The sequence below is a fragment of the Alternaria incomplexa genome (assembly GCF_024043165.1).
Source record: "Alternaria incomplexa strain BMP 0042 chromosome Unknown scaffold_13, whole genome shotgun sequence".
NCBI classification, from domain to species: domain Eukaryota; kingdom Fungi; phylum Ascomycota; class Dothideomycetes; order Pleosporales; family Pleosporaceae; genus Alternaria; species Alternaria incomplexa.
The window spans coordinates 783,640-799,894 of record NW_026249862.1 but is presented as its reverse complement, the minus strand read 5'-3'; the positions used below and the strand labels follow the sequence as shown (position 1 = coordinate 799,894).

General features: G+C 51.9%; 6 protein-coding genes across 6 annotated transcripts; 3 read left to right on the top strand and 3 right to left on the bottom strand.

The window, feature by feature from the left end:
* Positions 1 to 157: 157 nt before the first annotated feature.
* Positions 158 to 2,156, top strand: J4E90_008588 (uncharacterized protein; the record flags this gene model as incomplete). The annotated part of the gene is made up of 5 exons (XM_051438111.1): positions 158 to 400; positions 453 to 830; positions 892 to 1,657; positions 1,707 to 1,889; positions 1,960 to 2,156. 5 exons carry the CDS (start codon positions 158 to 160, stop codon positions 2,154 to 2,156), a joined length of 1,767 nt encoding a protein of 588 aa, XP_051288110.1.
* A 243-nt stretch (positions 2,157 to 2,399) lies between these two features.
* Positions 2,400 to 3,029, bottom strand: J4E90_008587 (uncharacterized protein; the record flags this gene model as incomplete). Its single annotated transcript, XM_051438110.1, has 1 exon — positions 2,400 to 3,029. The coding sequence occupies one exon, from the start codon at positions 3,027 to 3,029 to the stop codon at positions 2,400 to 2,402; it is 630 nt and encodes a 209-aa protein (XP_051288109.1).
* A 365-nt stretch (positions 3,030 to 3,394) lies between these two features.
* On the bottom strand, positions 3,395 to 4,559 carry RFC4 (replication factor C subunit 4; the record flags this gene model as incomplete). The annotated part of the gene is made up of 3 exons (XM_051438109.1): positions 3,395 to 3,523; positions 3,571 to 4,414; positions 4,468 to 4,559. 3 exons carry the CDS (start codon positions 4,557 to 4,559, stop codon positions 3,395 to 3,397), a joined length of 1,065 nt encoding a protein of 354 aa, XP_051288108.1.
* A 1,290-nt stretch (positions 4,560 to 5,849) lies between these two features.
* J4E90_008585 (uncharacterized protein) lies at positions 5,850 to 7,379 on the top strand (the record flags this gene model as incomplete). Its single annotated transcript, XM_051438108.1, has 2 exons — positions 5,850 to 5,921; positions 6,027 to 7,379. The coding sequence occupies 2 exons, from the start codon at positions 5,850 to 5,852 to the stop codon at positions 7,377 to 7,379; spliced, it is 1,425 nt and encodes a 474-aa protein (XP_051288107.1).
* Positions 7,380 to 8,694: 1,315 nt separating this feature from the next.
* Positions 8,695 to 9,591, bottom strand: J4E90_008584 (uncharacterized protein; the record flags this gene model as incomplete). The annotated part of the gene is made up of 1 exon (XM_051438107.1): positions 8,695 to 9,591. One exon carries the CDS (start codon positions 9,589 to 9,591, stop codon positions 8,695 to 8,697), a length of 897 nt encoding a protein of 298 aa, XP_051288106.1.
* A 918-nt stretch (positions 9,592 to 10,509) lies between these two features.
* J4E90_008583 (uncharacterized protein) lies at positions 10,510 to 15,438 on the top strand (the record flags this gene model as incomplete). The annotated part of the gene is made up of 6 exons (XM_051438106.1): positions 10,510 to 10,621; positions 10,668 to 12,105; positions 12,156 to 12,840; positions 12,888 to 12,979; positions 13,033 to 14,725; positions 14,776 to 15,438. 6 exons carry the CDS (start codon positions 10,510 to 10,512, stop codon positions 15,436 to 15,438), a joined length of 4,683 nt encoding a protein of 1,560 aa, XP_051288105.1.
* Between the last annotated feature and the right edge of the window lie 817 nt (positions 15,439 to 16,255).

The following is a 16,255-nucleotide window of genomic DNA, read 5'->3' as shown; positions in this document are numbered from 1 at the left end:
TCATTCGACAACCCCGCCAAAAGTCAAGATAGTGACCTCAACGCGCGTATAATGACAAGCTTTGACAAGCCTTTTCCAAGACTGCTTAAATACGCTAGGGTAAGTTGCTCTCACACTCTTCTCACTGCTCTTGCGCCATTTGTCTGCAGCTCTCAGCATGTTCACCAAGTCGGTAGTGACGCCTTTGTTGGCGCTTTCAAGCCTCGCCCTACAAGCTGCTGCTGTCTCTCAGAAGCAATGGACTAAGAGGAGCGACCACTTGTACTTGCCGAAAGAGACTAGCGACTACAAGACCGCGACTGCTCCGAACAATGTCACTATTCGGTACAAGAATCCTGGTATCTGCGAGACCACTCCAGGCGTGGACAGCTACTCTGGATATGTGGATTTGACACCTGATGTGCGTATCAATCTCACCCATACATACAAGCGCTTATTCTAATGCCACATAGGTCCATGTGTTCTTCTGGTTCTTCGAATCTCGTAATGATCCAGCATCGGACCCGTTCACCCTCTGGCTGAACGGAGGTCCTGGATCTGACTCGCTGATCGGCTTATTCGAGGAGAACGGACCTTGCATGATCGATGACAACCTTACAGCAGTATACAACCCATACAGCTGGAACAATGTCTCGAATATGCTGTACATCTCGCAGCCTGTCGGAACTGGTTTCAGCTACCAGAAGCAAGGTGTCGGAAGCTTCAACTCGTTCTCCGAAGACTTCCACTACAACTCTAGCGAATGGCCCGCTACTGGTCGATGGCCTCTGCTCGAGCCGCTGAACACTGGTACTATTGATACTACGGATCTCGCCGCAGTTGCTGTCTGGGTGAGCCAAAACCTGTTATCGAACTCCTTTGGCTAGTGCTAATCTCGTTCGATACATGTAGCACGTTTTCCAAGCCCTTCTGGCCACCATTCCCAAGTTTGATGCCAAGCTTGGAGACTTGGATGCTGCAAGAGACTTCAACCTATTCACCGAGTCGTACGGCGGTCACTATGGCCCAGCATTCTTCAGCTACTTCTACAACCAGAACCTGAAGATCGAGAACGGAAGCATGCCCGGATACCCACTCAACTTCAACTCGCTCGGCATAATCAACGGCATCATTGACGAGGCCATCCAAGCCGAGCATTACCCCGAGTTCGCTGTTAACAACACTTACGGCATCAAGGCGTATAACGACACCGTTTACTCGTACGCCAAGTTCGCGAACAACATGTACAACGGATGTCTCTACCAGATCGCCCTCTGCCGAGCTGCCGCCGAAGGCAACACCACCTACTACCACGCCGATGCAAAGATCACCGAAGCCGAGCTAACACCAGGCGAGATGCAGATCTGCAACGAAGCAGCAGACATGTGCCGTGACAACGTCGAATCTCCATACTACTATTATTCAGGCCGCGGCGTCTACGATATCCGTCACACGTACGAGGACCCGACACCCCCCTCTAACTACGGCGATTACTTGAACCTTGCAGAAATCCAGGATGCTCTCGGTGTTACACTCAACTACTCTGGTAGCAATGGCATATACTATGCTTTCCAAAACACGGGAGACTTCATCTACCCCAACTTCAGGCTCGATCTGGAGTACTTGCTGAGCCAGGATGTGCGTGTTAGTCTGGCGTATGGCGATGCTGACTACATCTGTAAGTTCTTCCTGCCCTATCAGGGTTTTGAGATTTCTGACATGTTCAGGCAACTGGTTTGGTGGTGAAGCTATCAGTCTGGCGATGGAGTACACTCACAGCGACGAGTTCCGTGCCGCAGGTTACGCGCCTATGATGGTTGATGGTACGGAATACGGCGAGGTACGCCAGTATGGCAACTTTAGCTTTGCGCGCGTCTACGAGGCCGGTCATGAGATCCCTTACTACCAGCGTAAGTATTTTTGCTACCTCTGCCCCAACCAGTCTGGGCAGATCACGAGCTTTGCTAACCTGACTTTTAGCTGTTGCCGCGTTGGCATACTTCAACCGTACTCTGTACCACTACGATATCGCGACTGGCGAGGAGAAGGTCACTGCCAACTTGACATCCTCTGGCCCTGCGAATGCAACGCACACGCAATCATTCGTGCCGATTACGTCGTCCATCATTCAGGCCTTCCCTTCGCCTATCTATCCTGCGACGACATCGGGGTACTAAGTCGTACTGTTGTCACCGAGGTCAATGTAGCCTTGGTTCCAGTGCGTTGGGCTTCATCAAAGTGGTGTGCATGACTATCACGAATGAAAAGAATTTATGAATTTACTCTGCGTAATATGCATGAAGACTAGTGATGCGTGCATGACTTATTCCTAGTACCAAATGATCTATCATCTCTTGCCCTTCCTCAGCTTAGCCCCTGCATCGAAGAGCAGACTTCACGAGAATCGCCCATCATGCTCATCACCGCTGCCTACAGATCTCAGCCTTGAACTCCTCATCATCTTTCCGCCATCCAATCCCAGCATCCTCACTACCAGGTCCCTTCCAGAAAATGCTACCATCAGCATCATCGCGGATAGCCTCGATGATCCTATCCTGGTGGTCATCCTGCATCGTCGCCAACAGCGCCAGCTGCACCAACGACAAGTGCTTTCGTACATCGTAATCCGGGTCGTTCTCGTCGGGCTTGAACGTGTTGAGATCGATGCCGAAGTCCCCTCGTAGAATGCTTTGGTATGTGCGTTCGATCATGGCGTCTGTCACGGGTGCGTTTTTGGGTGTATAGGTACCTAGAGCCTCCTTGGGGAACTTGTCGGTTTGACCTGGTGGGGTGATCTTTGCGATGTCGATGGTCGAGTTATGTGAGGTGTCGATGGGAGGAGGTCGCTTCATCTCCTTGGTGGCCTGAGCGATTGAGAGTGGAGATCTGTCGAGGTCAGGAATGGTTTTCATCACATCAAACGTGACCGATGGGATAGCTGATGAGGATTGGTCAGGAGCGGTTGGGGTTTCCTTCACATCAGACATGGTCGATGAAATAGCCGATGAGGATTGGTCAGCAGGAGTGGGATTTTCTTGCATATCAGACATGGTCGTGGGATGGATAGTGAGTTGTGGATTCTGACTGTAGTGAGCCATCGATGTGAGTTCATGTGCCTGCTGATATGTAGTAAAGAAGTTTGCTAAAAACACAGGACACGATACACGTTTGTGCAAACGACGCGTGGAACAATTTGTCGAGGCCTCGCAATATGTAGGCATCGACGCCGACTGTGGTTAGAGGCTTTTCGTAGCAAAACAAGTCACTGGGAATCGGAGCGGATAGACAAACAGAACTTCGATGTCAAGGTCGTCAAACAGCGTTTGCACCAGGATATGCCTGTACAGGCCTACGTACGCCAGATGTGAACGCCAAACTCCATGCTAAATATTGCAGATGCTTCGAAGGAACGTTTTCATTTCGACGTAGGGAGTGCGAACAGCTGGGGCTGCATGTTGATCTTGCACAAGCGCGCAATACAGCCAGACAATTGCAGAAGGGTTTGTACGCCTTCAAGGATGCGCATATGGGTAAAGCCAATTTCCTGATTGCTGTTAGCCTCTGTAAAAATCGCCCGTTGCGAACCCTCACCTTGATGAATTCCAGCTTTGCGTGCTCACTCAGCGTGTCAATCGTCTTTGTAACTTTGAACATTGTGCTGATGATGTCGTGACACGAGTATCCCAGATCCCACAGCTCTTTCAGTGATGTCAGAGCATCGTCGATACGCTGCTCATGGCACGCCTTGATCATGGCTTGCACCTTGATGGGGTGCGGGCTGTCGACCACCCTGAAGACATTGTCGCCATTGACGAAGCCGAAACCAGCAAATGTCGACTGCAGGTTGTTGATGGCTTGTCGCATATCTCCCTCTGCTGAGAACACTAGTGCCGCAATTCCGTCGTCTGAGTATTTCACGTCTTCGGCTTCGCAGATCTGCATGACGCGGCGCACGACTTGCGCATCGGTAAGGCGGGCGTATCGGAGGATGGCGCATCTCGATTGCAGCGGCTCGATGATCTTGTTTGACTGGTTGCAAGCGAATGCAAATCGGGTTGTTGCACTGTATATCTCCATCGTCCTCCTCAAAGCTTGTTGTGCACCGCTGGTCATGCTGTCCGCTTCATCGAGGATGACCAGCTTCTGCCTGCCCGCGGGAAGTGTGACTTTCTTCTGCGCAAATCCCTTTATCCTGTTGCGGACGACGTCTATACCACGTTCGTCCGAGGCGTTGAGTTCGAGGACAGCCTCTTTGTAGGCATCACCGAGGAGTTGGCGTGCGAGACAGAGGATGGACGTGGTTTTGCCGATACCAGGCATCCCGGAGATGATCATATGGGGCATGTTGCCATCTTTTGCGATGATCTTGAGGCGCTCAATGGTTTCGGTATTGCCGACGACATCATCGAGGTAGACGGGACGGTATTTCTCTACCCTAGGAGGATGTCAGTCTGAACCAGCTGGCGAAGGCCAGGAGCGGTGAATTACCATGGCAGCTCGTAGTTTGCACCGCCGGCCGCATTGGGGTTGGGTTTGACGCCATTGCTGGCAGCGGCTTTGGAGGACTCGGCTTTTGACATTTTGGGCTGTGGTGGTTGATTTGGAGGGGTGACGCGAAACACGCGATGCTCTGCAAACGCGCTTTCACGGGTCGTCCGTCTTGGGACTAGTGCTCACGTGAGCCGGGCACGATCGACGCGCAGCCGCGGCAGCGAAATATCATGCCCTTGGCGCTAAAGATAGATTCGTCCGACGCGACGTCACTTTCGTAGCACAATAGATCAGATCGGGATTTTTTCTCCAGATCACACACTGGCGTCGGTACAAATCGAGGCTATGTTCTTGCACATATTGTCCTGCACGCCTGTACAACGCATAGTACAAAATGATCCTCTCGAGGGATCTTCAGTTGGCATGCCAGATGGGCTTTCAGGTACCGACCGATGCTGCAGGTCCTGAGGTTTCAGCCCCAAACGTCTTTTTCGAGAGGCGCAGCCATCGAGCATCGGGCGCCTGAAGAAACCACCCGATCGCTCGTCAGTCGCTAACAGACGGGCTATTTGCATTGCTCTAGTAGCTTGCGACATGGCGACGGCGTCAAGACACTGGGATCCTGGTAGTTGACAGGGTGACGTATGCGGCTGACGGAAGCGGTCCGTAACCTACCACGTCCACGCATGACAGCGAGCTGTTGTGTAGAAGCAGCCCCAGACGTTTGCTGAGAAACTTGTGAATGCTGAATGTCGCTGGTAATGTTGGCCTTGTCGGCGCAGCCTTGGAGCGCGAACAAGGCGCAGGCGGCGCACGGCGGCAAGGGATGCCAGCATCGGCACCAAGCGCTTGGCTTTGCGATACAAACGAATCGTCTCGTAATCGAGGCAACGCCACGCCCTGCGGATCCCCCAGCAAGGCACACACAAGCCCCGTTGGCTGGCGATTTTAGGCCCGGAAATGGCGGCGGCTGCCCATGCTTGTTACGTGGGCAGGTGCACTAAAGGGCCACAGAATCCGTTACAGGTCCAGACTTGACCTCATCATACGCGTCGTCATCACAAGGCTCGAACGCCCCCTGCGCCGACTAAAGCCTCGCGCCTGCGCCTCTACTTCGCATCGACTGTATTCCTAGTCACAGCTCGTTTGTTTCTGCTTTGTCGCTATTATTCCCTTGTCATCCTCTACTCGCACTGTGCTTGGACAGCGCTCCGCTTTTTGCGACTTCAATTGCGATCTCAAACACAAGGCTATTGCCGCCCTCACCCAACTCCGACTACTCGTGCGTCAGGTTTTACCAAGCCACACCAGGGATCTTTTCACTTCCGTGGTATACATCGGACGCACATCCCTAGGATCCTCTTCTCAGAAACCACATCATGAAGTACTCGACGTTCTTGGCGGCGCAATTGGCGTCGTCGGCTGTAGCAGTGAGGCTTGCACCGCGAGAGGTAAGTGCGACTCTTGGCACCCCAGATTCACTGCGAAGCGAATCCTCCCGCAGCGCCTCGTGCGCATCACCAGAGCTTTGTCGAATGCGATGCTGACTTTTCCAGAACCCAAGAGTAGTGCGCCTGGATACCCAGCGCCGAAATGTCAATCCTGTCGCACACGACCAGCTACGAAGACGTCAAAATGTCGTCCAGCAAACACTTGACAACCTCGAGACACTCTACTTCGCCAACGCCAGCTTAGGCACCCCCGAACAGAACTTCCGCCTCCACATCGACACCGGCAGCAGCGATCTCTGGGTCAACTCAGTGAACTCGAATCTGTGTAGCCAAGGCGGCAACCAGTGCGGCGAATCGGGCACATACAACGCGAACGACTCTTCGACATACAACTACGTGAACGGCGCGTTCAACATCTCATATGTGGACGGGTCAGGCGCGTCAGGAGATTACGCGACAGACAACTTCCGCCTCGGCGGCCAGACAGTAGAAGACCTGCAGTTCGGTATCGGCTACGTATCGAGCTCACCGGAGGGTATCCTCGGAATTGGCTACACCATCAACGAAGTTGCCGTAGGACGCGCCGGATTAGAACCATACCCCAACTTGCCCCAAAAGCTAAAGGACGACGGTACTATCAACTCAAACGCATACTCGCTATGGCTGAACGACCTGGATGCGTCGACCGGAAGCATTCTCTTTGGAGGCGTAGACACCGACAAGTACTCGGGTGAACTACAGACACTACCAATTATCCCAGAGCGTGGACAATATGCCGAATTCATCATCGCTCTAACTGGTATGGGACAGAACGGCGAGAACGGTTCTATCTTCAACGATTCCAACGTACCGGTCCTGCTTGACTCAGGGTCCTCCTTGATGTATCTTCCCGATAATGTCGCCAGCGCTCTGTACCAGACCTTCGGCGCCCAGTACCGTCCTTCGCAGGGCGCAGCCACTGTCGACTGCGACCTTGCGAATCAGGAAGGCTCGCTTGAATTCAACTTCTCCGGTGTCACGATCTCTGTCCCACTCAACGAGCTTGTCATAGTTGCTGCCGTTAGTCGTGGACAGCCCGTCTGCATACTTGGCATTGGGCCCGCGGGCTCCTCTGTCGCCGTTCTCGGCGATACTTTCCTACGATCCGCATACGTTGTCTACGACCTTGAGAACAACGAAATTTCCCTTGCCCAGACAAATTTCAACGCCACCTCAGAAAACGTCCAGGAGATTAAAGAAGGCTCTGACGGCGTACCCAACGCTACAGGTGTTCCCAACGCAGTGTCTACTGCAGCTGTCGGCACTGGCGGACCCAGAATCGATGGTCCCAACATAACTGGTGGCGGTGGAATCCTGACCTCTACCGGCGCTGCCATGCCGGCCGCAACTGCAAACCCATGGGTTGGCGGTGCTGCGGTCGCTGGTGCGGGCATCTTCATGGGTTTCAACGGCTTCTGATGTGCGGACTACAATTTTCCTAATACCTGTCCAGCGTAATGAACTTTTTTACAATGCATACGTGCATCGTTGGCGTTATCAAGAGTGGCATGGATTACAACCTCTCGGTTAAGGGTTTTGCATATTCACCAACCTACCTGGAAGTAGGTCTGTTGCTTACATAGAAGCATAGCATTATCATGAATTTTTAACGTCTATTGCATCGCTCACAAAGTTACTTCTGGTTAGTGATAGTAAAAGCCAAAGTCGCGTTTGACTAGATGGTGACGACACCCGGGGCCTGACAGGACGCGTAGCGCCTGCCGCGTAATAGCTTCAACGCCTGGAATCACTAAGTCGCAAGTCGCGCATCATCACATGCATGAATAATTTTGACTTATCACGCCGCCATTCCGTATTTCCGCCAATAGCTGAAAATGTCTACGTACAACCGCCTTCATGCTGTAAGCTCCATACGCGTTCCCTTCGGCTTCAACTCTTGCCGAGACTACACTCCGAAGAGGTCGTCACTTTGACGCTCGTCCTCCGCCTACTCATTCGCATCATCTCACTGCTTAAGTTAGAAATCTCGCCACTCTTCAATGTTGAGATCGACGGTGGCCGACTTACCTGGTCCCTCAGGCACCTCCGTTTCCGAAATCCGATTTACTTGATGTGGATAATGTACCCGCTCGTTTTCAGCGGGAGGTTCGAAAGGCAACGGCTCTGATATGTCTGTATCCGGACGTCGCTGAAGCTCGATGCCGTCCCTCGGCGGCGCTTGCTCTGTTGCGGATGGGTCAGCGTTAGAGGCCTGTTGTGATGAAGTCGCCGCTGGAAGAAGCTGTGTCGCGCCGTCAGCGGGTTGTGTATGAGACGTACTTGCAACGTTGCTGTTTTGCTGTCTTTGTGACGTTCGTTCGGTCCACCGCTGTTGAAGGTAAGTGTAAAGCCGTACTACTGCGTTGCGTAGGGTGTTCCATAGCCCGGGGAAGAATTTTGGCCTGTAGTGGTGTAATGCCGCGATGGCAGCAATGAGGACGAGGAGGACTGAGGGGATGAATATCTCGTAGAACATCTTGTTGAGCATAGTTCCTTACTGTTAGAGCGGTATGAAATTTGTCTCGCCATAGAGAGTCTGTAAGAGAGTATTTATTATAGTGTGATTGATTGCTTGATGGAAACTCTTAAATGTTTGCTTCAACGAAAGGGTGTTCGGGAGACTACGACAACCTTTGAGGAGTATGTAAGATGAAAGAACGAGATGGACAATCATAAGAACGATAGATGGGTAAGGAGAAGGTTCCACAAATTTGATCATCTTCCGCGCCCCTCCTTAGACTGCATCATTCGTACCTTTACCACTGTACTTCTGCTGCTTGGCGTGTCGGAGCTGTACCACACTTTCATCGTCGTTTGTGCTGCCTCTCTTGTCTTTCTTGAGATACCTGCCAATGTATCCCCTCTCACCCCAAAGATGAAAAGGATCGACCAAGCCGTTCACTACTCCTCGCTTGTTCTTCTTCTTTTCTGCCCGAGCCGCCTCTAACTCCGCATCGCTCATATCCCAGAACTGTGTCTTCTTATCTCTCCCCTTGAACAGACCCCAAATATCAAAAGGGTCGAAGATGGTAATGATCCACGGTCTGTCATCACCCCAGCCTGGTCCTTTCCGTTCAGTCACGCCATCGCGAGCCAAGAACACCGAGTTGGAAGGAGGTAGACGTTTACCCGGATGCCACAGATTGAGTAAAGTGGTGTTGAGAAACATAATGACAGCTTCGAAGATCCAGAAGTAGATTTCGTTCTGATATATGGAGGACTCCCAACCGAGGATGTATTCCACGAGGCGATATATGCAGCGTATGGTAACGATAGTCGCACTCACGTACATGACGTACAGTACGACGCGTAGATCCTGCTTCAGTACGCCGGCTTTTTTGGCACGTCGATGAAATTGCGCAGCGAGAATACCAAATGCACCGAAGAGTGCTGCCTGGAGACAAAGCGATGCGGTGACGAGATCTGAGCCGAGTTGCCGTTCTGCATCGGTGGACCTTGAGTTGGCCATACGCCATGCACCTTGTCCGATGAGAATCTCGCATACGCCATCGAGGCCGATGAAGGTCGTTGCTACACGCCCTGGGTGTAGAGGTGCCAGGTAAGGAATGTAGTAAAGGAGTCGTGACAGTATGAAGTAGTTGATGAGCGCGTACACTGGCGGCCCGGACATGATGAGTACGGTCGAAGCTATGAGATATGCTAGATTGTCAGTGTCGTAAGCGCCTGCGAGACGCACTGCGAAGCCGCTGATCATCAGAAGAGCGGCCCACGGCAGGAGGACTGTTGTCCGCCATGACTTGTGCTTGCTGAGAGATATCAGTAGTGCAAAACTGCGACTATCAAGGTGTTTACATTGTCTGCCACGCATGTAGCGCTCCGGAGATGGAGAAGAGGATAATGAAGAGTACGGGCGCGGCTTTGTTTGGTGCATAGTACCAGATGCTGCCAGGCGAGTAATCCCCCATTCCCATCTTGAGAACGACGAATACGATGTCACAGCGATAAACTAACTGATGACTGGATTCGTGTAATTGATGAGACAAACTGTCCGAAAGTCAGAGGCAAAAAGCCGTTATTGCAGAGTAAGGGACAAGAACAATATGCGCCCAGATAGAGTCGCTAGCATACTGGCCCTTCTATACCTAGGACGCGAGATTAAATATATGGAGTGAAGCTCACGACAACACGTTCAAATAGCGCAGATGTCAGACCCCTCATAAGAAGGCCAATGCGATGAATGCGACGGCTGCACAGCGGAGCTCAGCTGAGGCGACTCTGCAAGGCATAGCACAGGGCTGAATAGGCGCATCTTCCCATCGGTAACAGGGTGAAGCGAGAGTGTACGGTTGTTGACCGGTGATGGGCAGAGGGTGGAAGGCTTGTGCAGCGACTGGTTGATGGAAAGACACACGTGATGTGGCGGAGACCTTTGATGAGTCCTTACCGAATTTGGATTAGTCCAGGCTAGCGGTGAAGCCGCCGAATGCGCAACGTACATCTTGCGACGGCATCATTACCCGCGCACTCAAGCAAACGACGTCTATCACATAATTCGCCGTTATACCGATAATCCCATCGTGCACGTTTCATGAGTGTGGCTGGAAATGGTGCGCCAGCCCTGGGTGCCACAGAGGATGGTTCTAGGCAAACTCCAGCCGAACCTACGGTGATGGACGGGCTCTCGAGCTCTAAAGTGACGGGTATGCACCCCTGCAACTTCAACACCCCTATACTCATACTTCACAGTCGAGTACCATGACCCTTCAGGAGTCTTTTCATTGATACAAGAAGACTTGGCTGCGCGATTGCCCCTTCGTAACTTGCACTGGAAGGCTCCTACACGGCCACTACGGTCTATCGACTCCTTACATGTTGATCTCGTACCAAGTAAAGAATCAGCACAGGCTGCAAGTGCGGCTTCGTCGACTTCAGCATCTGGCCAAGGTACGCCCAATAGGAACACGGATGAGATCTTCAGGCCGGTTAACAAAGAGAAAGAGAGACGACATCAGATCCCAGGACTGCGTCAAACACCTTATCTGAAGGTCTATCTGTTGAGATGCGACGATTCAGAGACTTACAAGGCGACTGCGCGCAAGCAAGTTCGCGAGTGGGTGAAGGAACACACCCCACCTTCTCAAAGCAGTACGGCGAACACGCAGGAGAATCATGATGCATACGAATGGTTGATTCTACATGTTGTGGTGCCTGAGACGCCGGCAGCAAGCCAGCCTCGTGGATCGTCCAGTACCACAACCGGTGAGAAGGAGAAGTCCGGAGCAGCTTCAAGATGGACGCGCGGGACGACGACCTTGCTGGAAAAGCTTCGCGCCGACTTCAATGTCTCGTCAAAATCGGCACCCGATCGGGTAGCTCAGATACGGGTGCCAAAAGAGAGAGTTACACAGCACATGCTTCCAGCTGCTGCACCTGCCGCCACCCCTGCTATTACTGAGAGCCCCCAGGAACAAGAGCGTGCTTGGGCTGATGTCATCGCTAAGTTCAAGGTATTGATCCTTCTTTCGTTTGACCTCCGGGTGAGCCAGTATGAAGAAGACATTCGCAAGAACGACGCGCAGCGCTCGTTTCCTGGTTGGAACTTCAATACATTCTTCATCTTGAAGGAAGGGTTGGCAAGAGGCTTCGAAAGCGTAGGTCTGGTTGAAGATGCGCTACTTGGCTATGATGAGCTTTCCATCGGTCTGGACAGCGTCATACGTGATCAGTCGAGCGAAGACGCGCAAGGAAGCGTTTTGCTCAGCTATTCAGACGACATATATCAGACAGCAGCAGAGATCGCACAGCAGGATGGTACTGATGGATCAGGACCATCCATACACGATGATAGGCCGATCAACGCTTTGAAGAAAGACTATCGCGGTCTCATCCTTGCAAACAACATTTCGATCTTCGACTTCAGGCTCTACATCTTCGCTCGCCAGATGTTCTTGCTCTTGAGGCTTGGAAACTCAGTCTCAGCACGTTCCGACCTTGCAGCCAAGCTACAACCTCGACCGAATGCCGGCGTGATACAGCGCTCGGCTGATGACAGCGCTATCGGTATGAAGTCGGGCGGACAAGGGAACGACTCAGAGGATCTGTTCTCTCTCGCTGAACTCTGCTCGCGTGCACTGAACTTCATCACCTTTGCTGGGCGGCTCTTGCGAGATGATCTAATTCACGGGTAAGTCCATCTACACCCAGTCAAACCACAGCACTAATCCATCGCTGTAGGGCGAAAGCTCACGATACCACATTCCCTGATCATCTCGTCGAGAACATCGTTCGTTCGTGGACTTTCGCTGCGCTGGAACAGGTCTTGCGTGAAACATCTACAGGATCTCTTCCATTTACGAAGTCCTCTGGAAACCTATCGGCAGGCTCTTCCGGCAAGAGCCTTTCGTTTGGTGGCCGCAACAAAGAACAAAAGATGAAGGTCTCAGAACAGAAGTCTATGATCCATCCATCCAGATCAACATCTTTAAATCATGGGCGACCAGTATCAGACATGCCATACTCACAACCTGCAGCCAATGCACAAGTCGTATTTGAGAACGGCCAGTATCACGATCGGCCACTACCTGGCCAACAGAGCACAATCCCTTCTGCCAAGAATGGATTGCAGGAGCTGGCTGGTACCAGAGCGCAGCTGCTCGCAATTCAGCGACGTTTGCTCGAACATGCAGGCAAGAGCATGGGTTGGAATATTGGCTGGAATGCTATATTGGCATCTCTGAGTGCTAGAGAAGAGCTCACTGAGGTTGATCTAGAAGACGAGGAAGAGGAAGAGGATGAATCGAAGCAGAACCAATCTCGTACCGAAACGGAAGGGGAAGCTTCGAAGTCACGTCTCGGTATATCTGCCGCAGCGCTGGTCACTGCGATGACATCCATCAAGCAATTCCGACAATTCTATGAGGTCAGAAGATGTGATATAATCCCGCATGAAGTTGCTAACTTTTACAGGTTTTGAGTGATCTTATCGTCAAGCACTATATGGCCGCAGGCCAGACCAAGTCAGCAGAAAGCGTGCTCGGGGATCTGGCTGCCCTCAGGTTGTATGTTTGCCACTTCTCAGATTATATCAGGCCAAATACTGATATCACTATAGTGAACTCGGTGACTTCGCAGCAGCCGCCATGTACTTTGGACGTATGGCATCGTACTTTGCGGAGAGCAGATGGAACACGGTCGAGACAACCATGCTCAAGATGCACGCACGCTGCCTCAAGAAACTCAACCGAAAAGATGAATATGTGCGGACGGTACTTGATCTCTTAGCCAAGTCTGCGGCGAGTCGAATGGCGTTCAAGAGTGCCTCGAAACGAGCCAGCATAAACGACGCAGGTGACATGCCTGGTGTCTGGCTGAACGACGACAAAGTGGACACTACTGATGTATTCCATGAACTCATCAGCTATTCGCAACAGCTACCCTATGATGTCACGGTCCAGATGCCGAAGTACTTTGGCGACATCTCGGTAGAGCCGTACGTTCGCCACTACGATGATAAGGATGGGTTCCAGCTGCGTCTTCAATTCAGACACCATCTTGAAGACGAGATCGAAATACGCGCAGCCAAGATCCGCTTGGTCAGCGCAGTTTCGAACCAGGCGAAAGATATATGGCTTGAGGAGACAGGAGCTATACAGTTGAAGAAGGGCTTGAATCGCATGTGGATCGGCTGCAACGTGAATACAATCGGACCGTACATGGTCGACAGGGTTGTCCTCGAAGCAAAGCGTATCGTCTTCGTACACGAACCTTTCCGAAAGGCTGAGGCGACAACTCCACTTGGCATCATCACTTCGGTCTCTGCGCATTCTCTCAAAGCCGCGAAGAAAGCTCGGATACTGTGCTTCCCCCGTAGCGAATCCTTCCAAGCCCGAATCTATCTCTCGCACTTCATCCATATCGACAAGCCGCGGCATATAGAGGTCGAGTGCTCAGCTGGCTGGAATGAGATTACGCGTGCAGAAGTCCGGCTAAAGTCTGCCTCTGCAGGTTTACGACTGCGAACCGCAAATGCAAGCGTGGCTTCCGGAGAGATCAAGATCGATGAGAGTAAGCCAACGCCGGGAGTCATCGCTATTGGTGCCATGCCAGCCGAAACTACAGCGACGTTGAAGGTGCCTTACGATATGGAGACAATATTGCAAGACCTTACTGTCAAGATCGACGTCGACTATTTCACCGCCAAGGGACAGTTCCAGTATACCTCGACCTTCGTTATTCCTGTTGAACTGCCTCTAGACGTCAACGTTCACGACCACTTCAAGAGCAAATCACTGTTTTCGAAGTTCAACATCAAGACCGCCAATCATGTACCGCTGAAGCTTCTAGATGTCGCATTAGAAGGATCAGAAGAGTTCGACGTCCATGCGCCAAGGCGTCCGAAAGAGGCTGTCAATGTTTTCCCGAAGCAGCCTGTCGCAGTGACATACAAAGTCACCAAAAAAACGATGGACGCTGCCAAGAAGCGACAAAGTCGGATTTCCACCACTGGCAGTCTATCATTGGCTGTTGAGTACCGATGCTTGAACGAAGACGTCCTTGAACGAGTGCGGGTGATGTTTGCTGAGGCTGTGGAAGACAGTCCAGTTCATCGACTTGCTCGTTTGCTTACCGACCATTTCGCTAGTCAACTAGAGCAACACATTTTGCCATCGCAATACGAAAAGATCGCATTACTGCAGAGGCTCGATCTGGGTGCGTTCGAGGAGGTTGGCTGGGCAGACTGTTTGGAGAGCTTACCGCTTGTCGTCCGTGATGACACGCAGACCTGGCTGCAGAAGTGGCATGAAGTAGGTACTCGTCTTCTTCGAGTGGACTGCGTACACTAATGTCTTGACAGAAACACCGAATCATCCTGCTCATCGAAGACGATACTGTTGATACGACACAGCAACCGATCGCTCCGCTATCGCCAAACCCACCCCGCCGGATGGTCATCACAGTCTCAATCCCTCAGACTCACATCCTGCACACTGCATCCCTATCTCTGAACTCGCCTTCATCCTCTTCTCAATCCACAATCGCAACCGTCGGCCAGCCTATCATGACCATCCTTCGCATCTCGCATACCCGCCGCTGGGCCTCGCCATCCAGCCTTCTCTCCGCCGCCAACCTCACCGAAGTCAATGAGCCCATAGACTTCGTCTACACCATCGACGCGAATCCTGAAGTCTGGCTCGTCGCCGGTCAACGACGTGCGCATTTCACTGCCAAGGAGGACGAAGAACATGAATGGCCCATCATGCTCATTTCGCTCAAGTCGGGGAATACGCTGTTGCCGAATGTGGATATCCGCGCGAAGATCAAGCCAAAGGAGGAGGAGAAGGGGAAGTCAAGTACTACGGAGGCGGAGATCTTGAACTGCGAGATTGATTACTTGAGTTACGGGGAGAGTGTTGTGGTTGTGCCGGATGTGAGGAGTAGTACGGTGGGCGTTGGGGAGATGAGTGTAGGTAGTCCGAGGAGTGTGGTTTGGTTGGAGAGCAGTGGGCAGGCAGTGTAGAGATGATTAAAGTGCAGCCAAATATGTTGGAAGCCGACACGTGAAAGGACTATAGAATCTAGGAACTTATCTTGTTGACCTGTATTCTTGAGTTAACAAACATTGGTAGTTGGAGCGACCAAGAAAGATGTTTGAGCTCCTACATGCAGGCGCCATCGACTTAACGAATACGAGGCTTAGCGCTTGATACTGTTGCTTGAGCGTCAAGCAAGTTAATTGGTCCACGCGGGTTTGCAAGTTCCATATTCGCGCGGTGGAAGTCGGATACGCGGACGAGTCTGTACTTTTTTGACAGAACCTCGGTCCTGATTCAGAGATTTCGAAGTTGTACAAGTACGCGATGTGTTTGGATAAAGGTGTCGAAGCTTCGGATGCACTTCCTGTGGTTCACGTTGACAAACTTATCGCCCACGTAATAGATTTCAGCCTTCTCAGGAATACGTCATGCGGAGGCTGAGATGCTGCGAGTTAGAGCCCTGTATCAACTACATAATAGGCTGCGCTTTCAAGAAACACTGGGCCGAGGCGGCCGAGATGCTCAAGGTAGCAAGTAAGGCAAATCTGGGGGGCAGTGATGTGCTGGCAAAAGCAAATCACGAACCACGCTAGTCCTCGGCACAGTGCATGCTATCGCAGCAGCTACCCAGGTACACCAAGGAAAATGCGGAGTTACGCTTGCCACACCGCACGCAAGTACTCGAAAGCTTAAATACTGATCCTTTGATATCTTCCTTGTGTCTTGCTGGGCAGAGTCGTGGCAAATGCCCTCGATCCTTCTGCTCTTAGGAAGCGAAGGTCCAGGAACGGATATGCATGA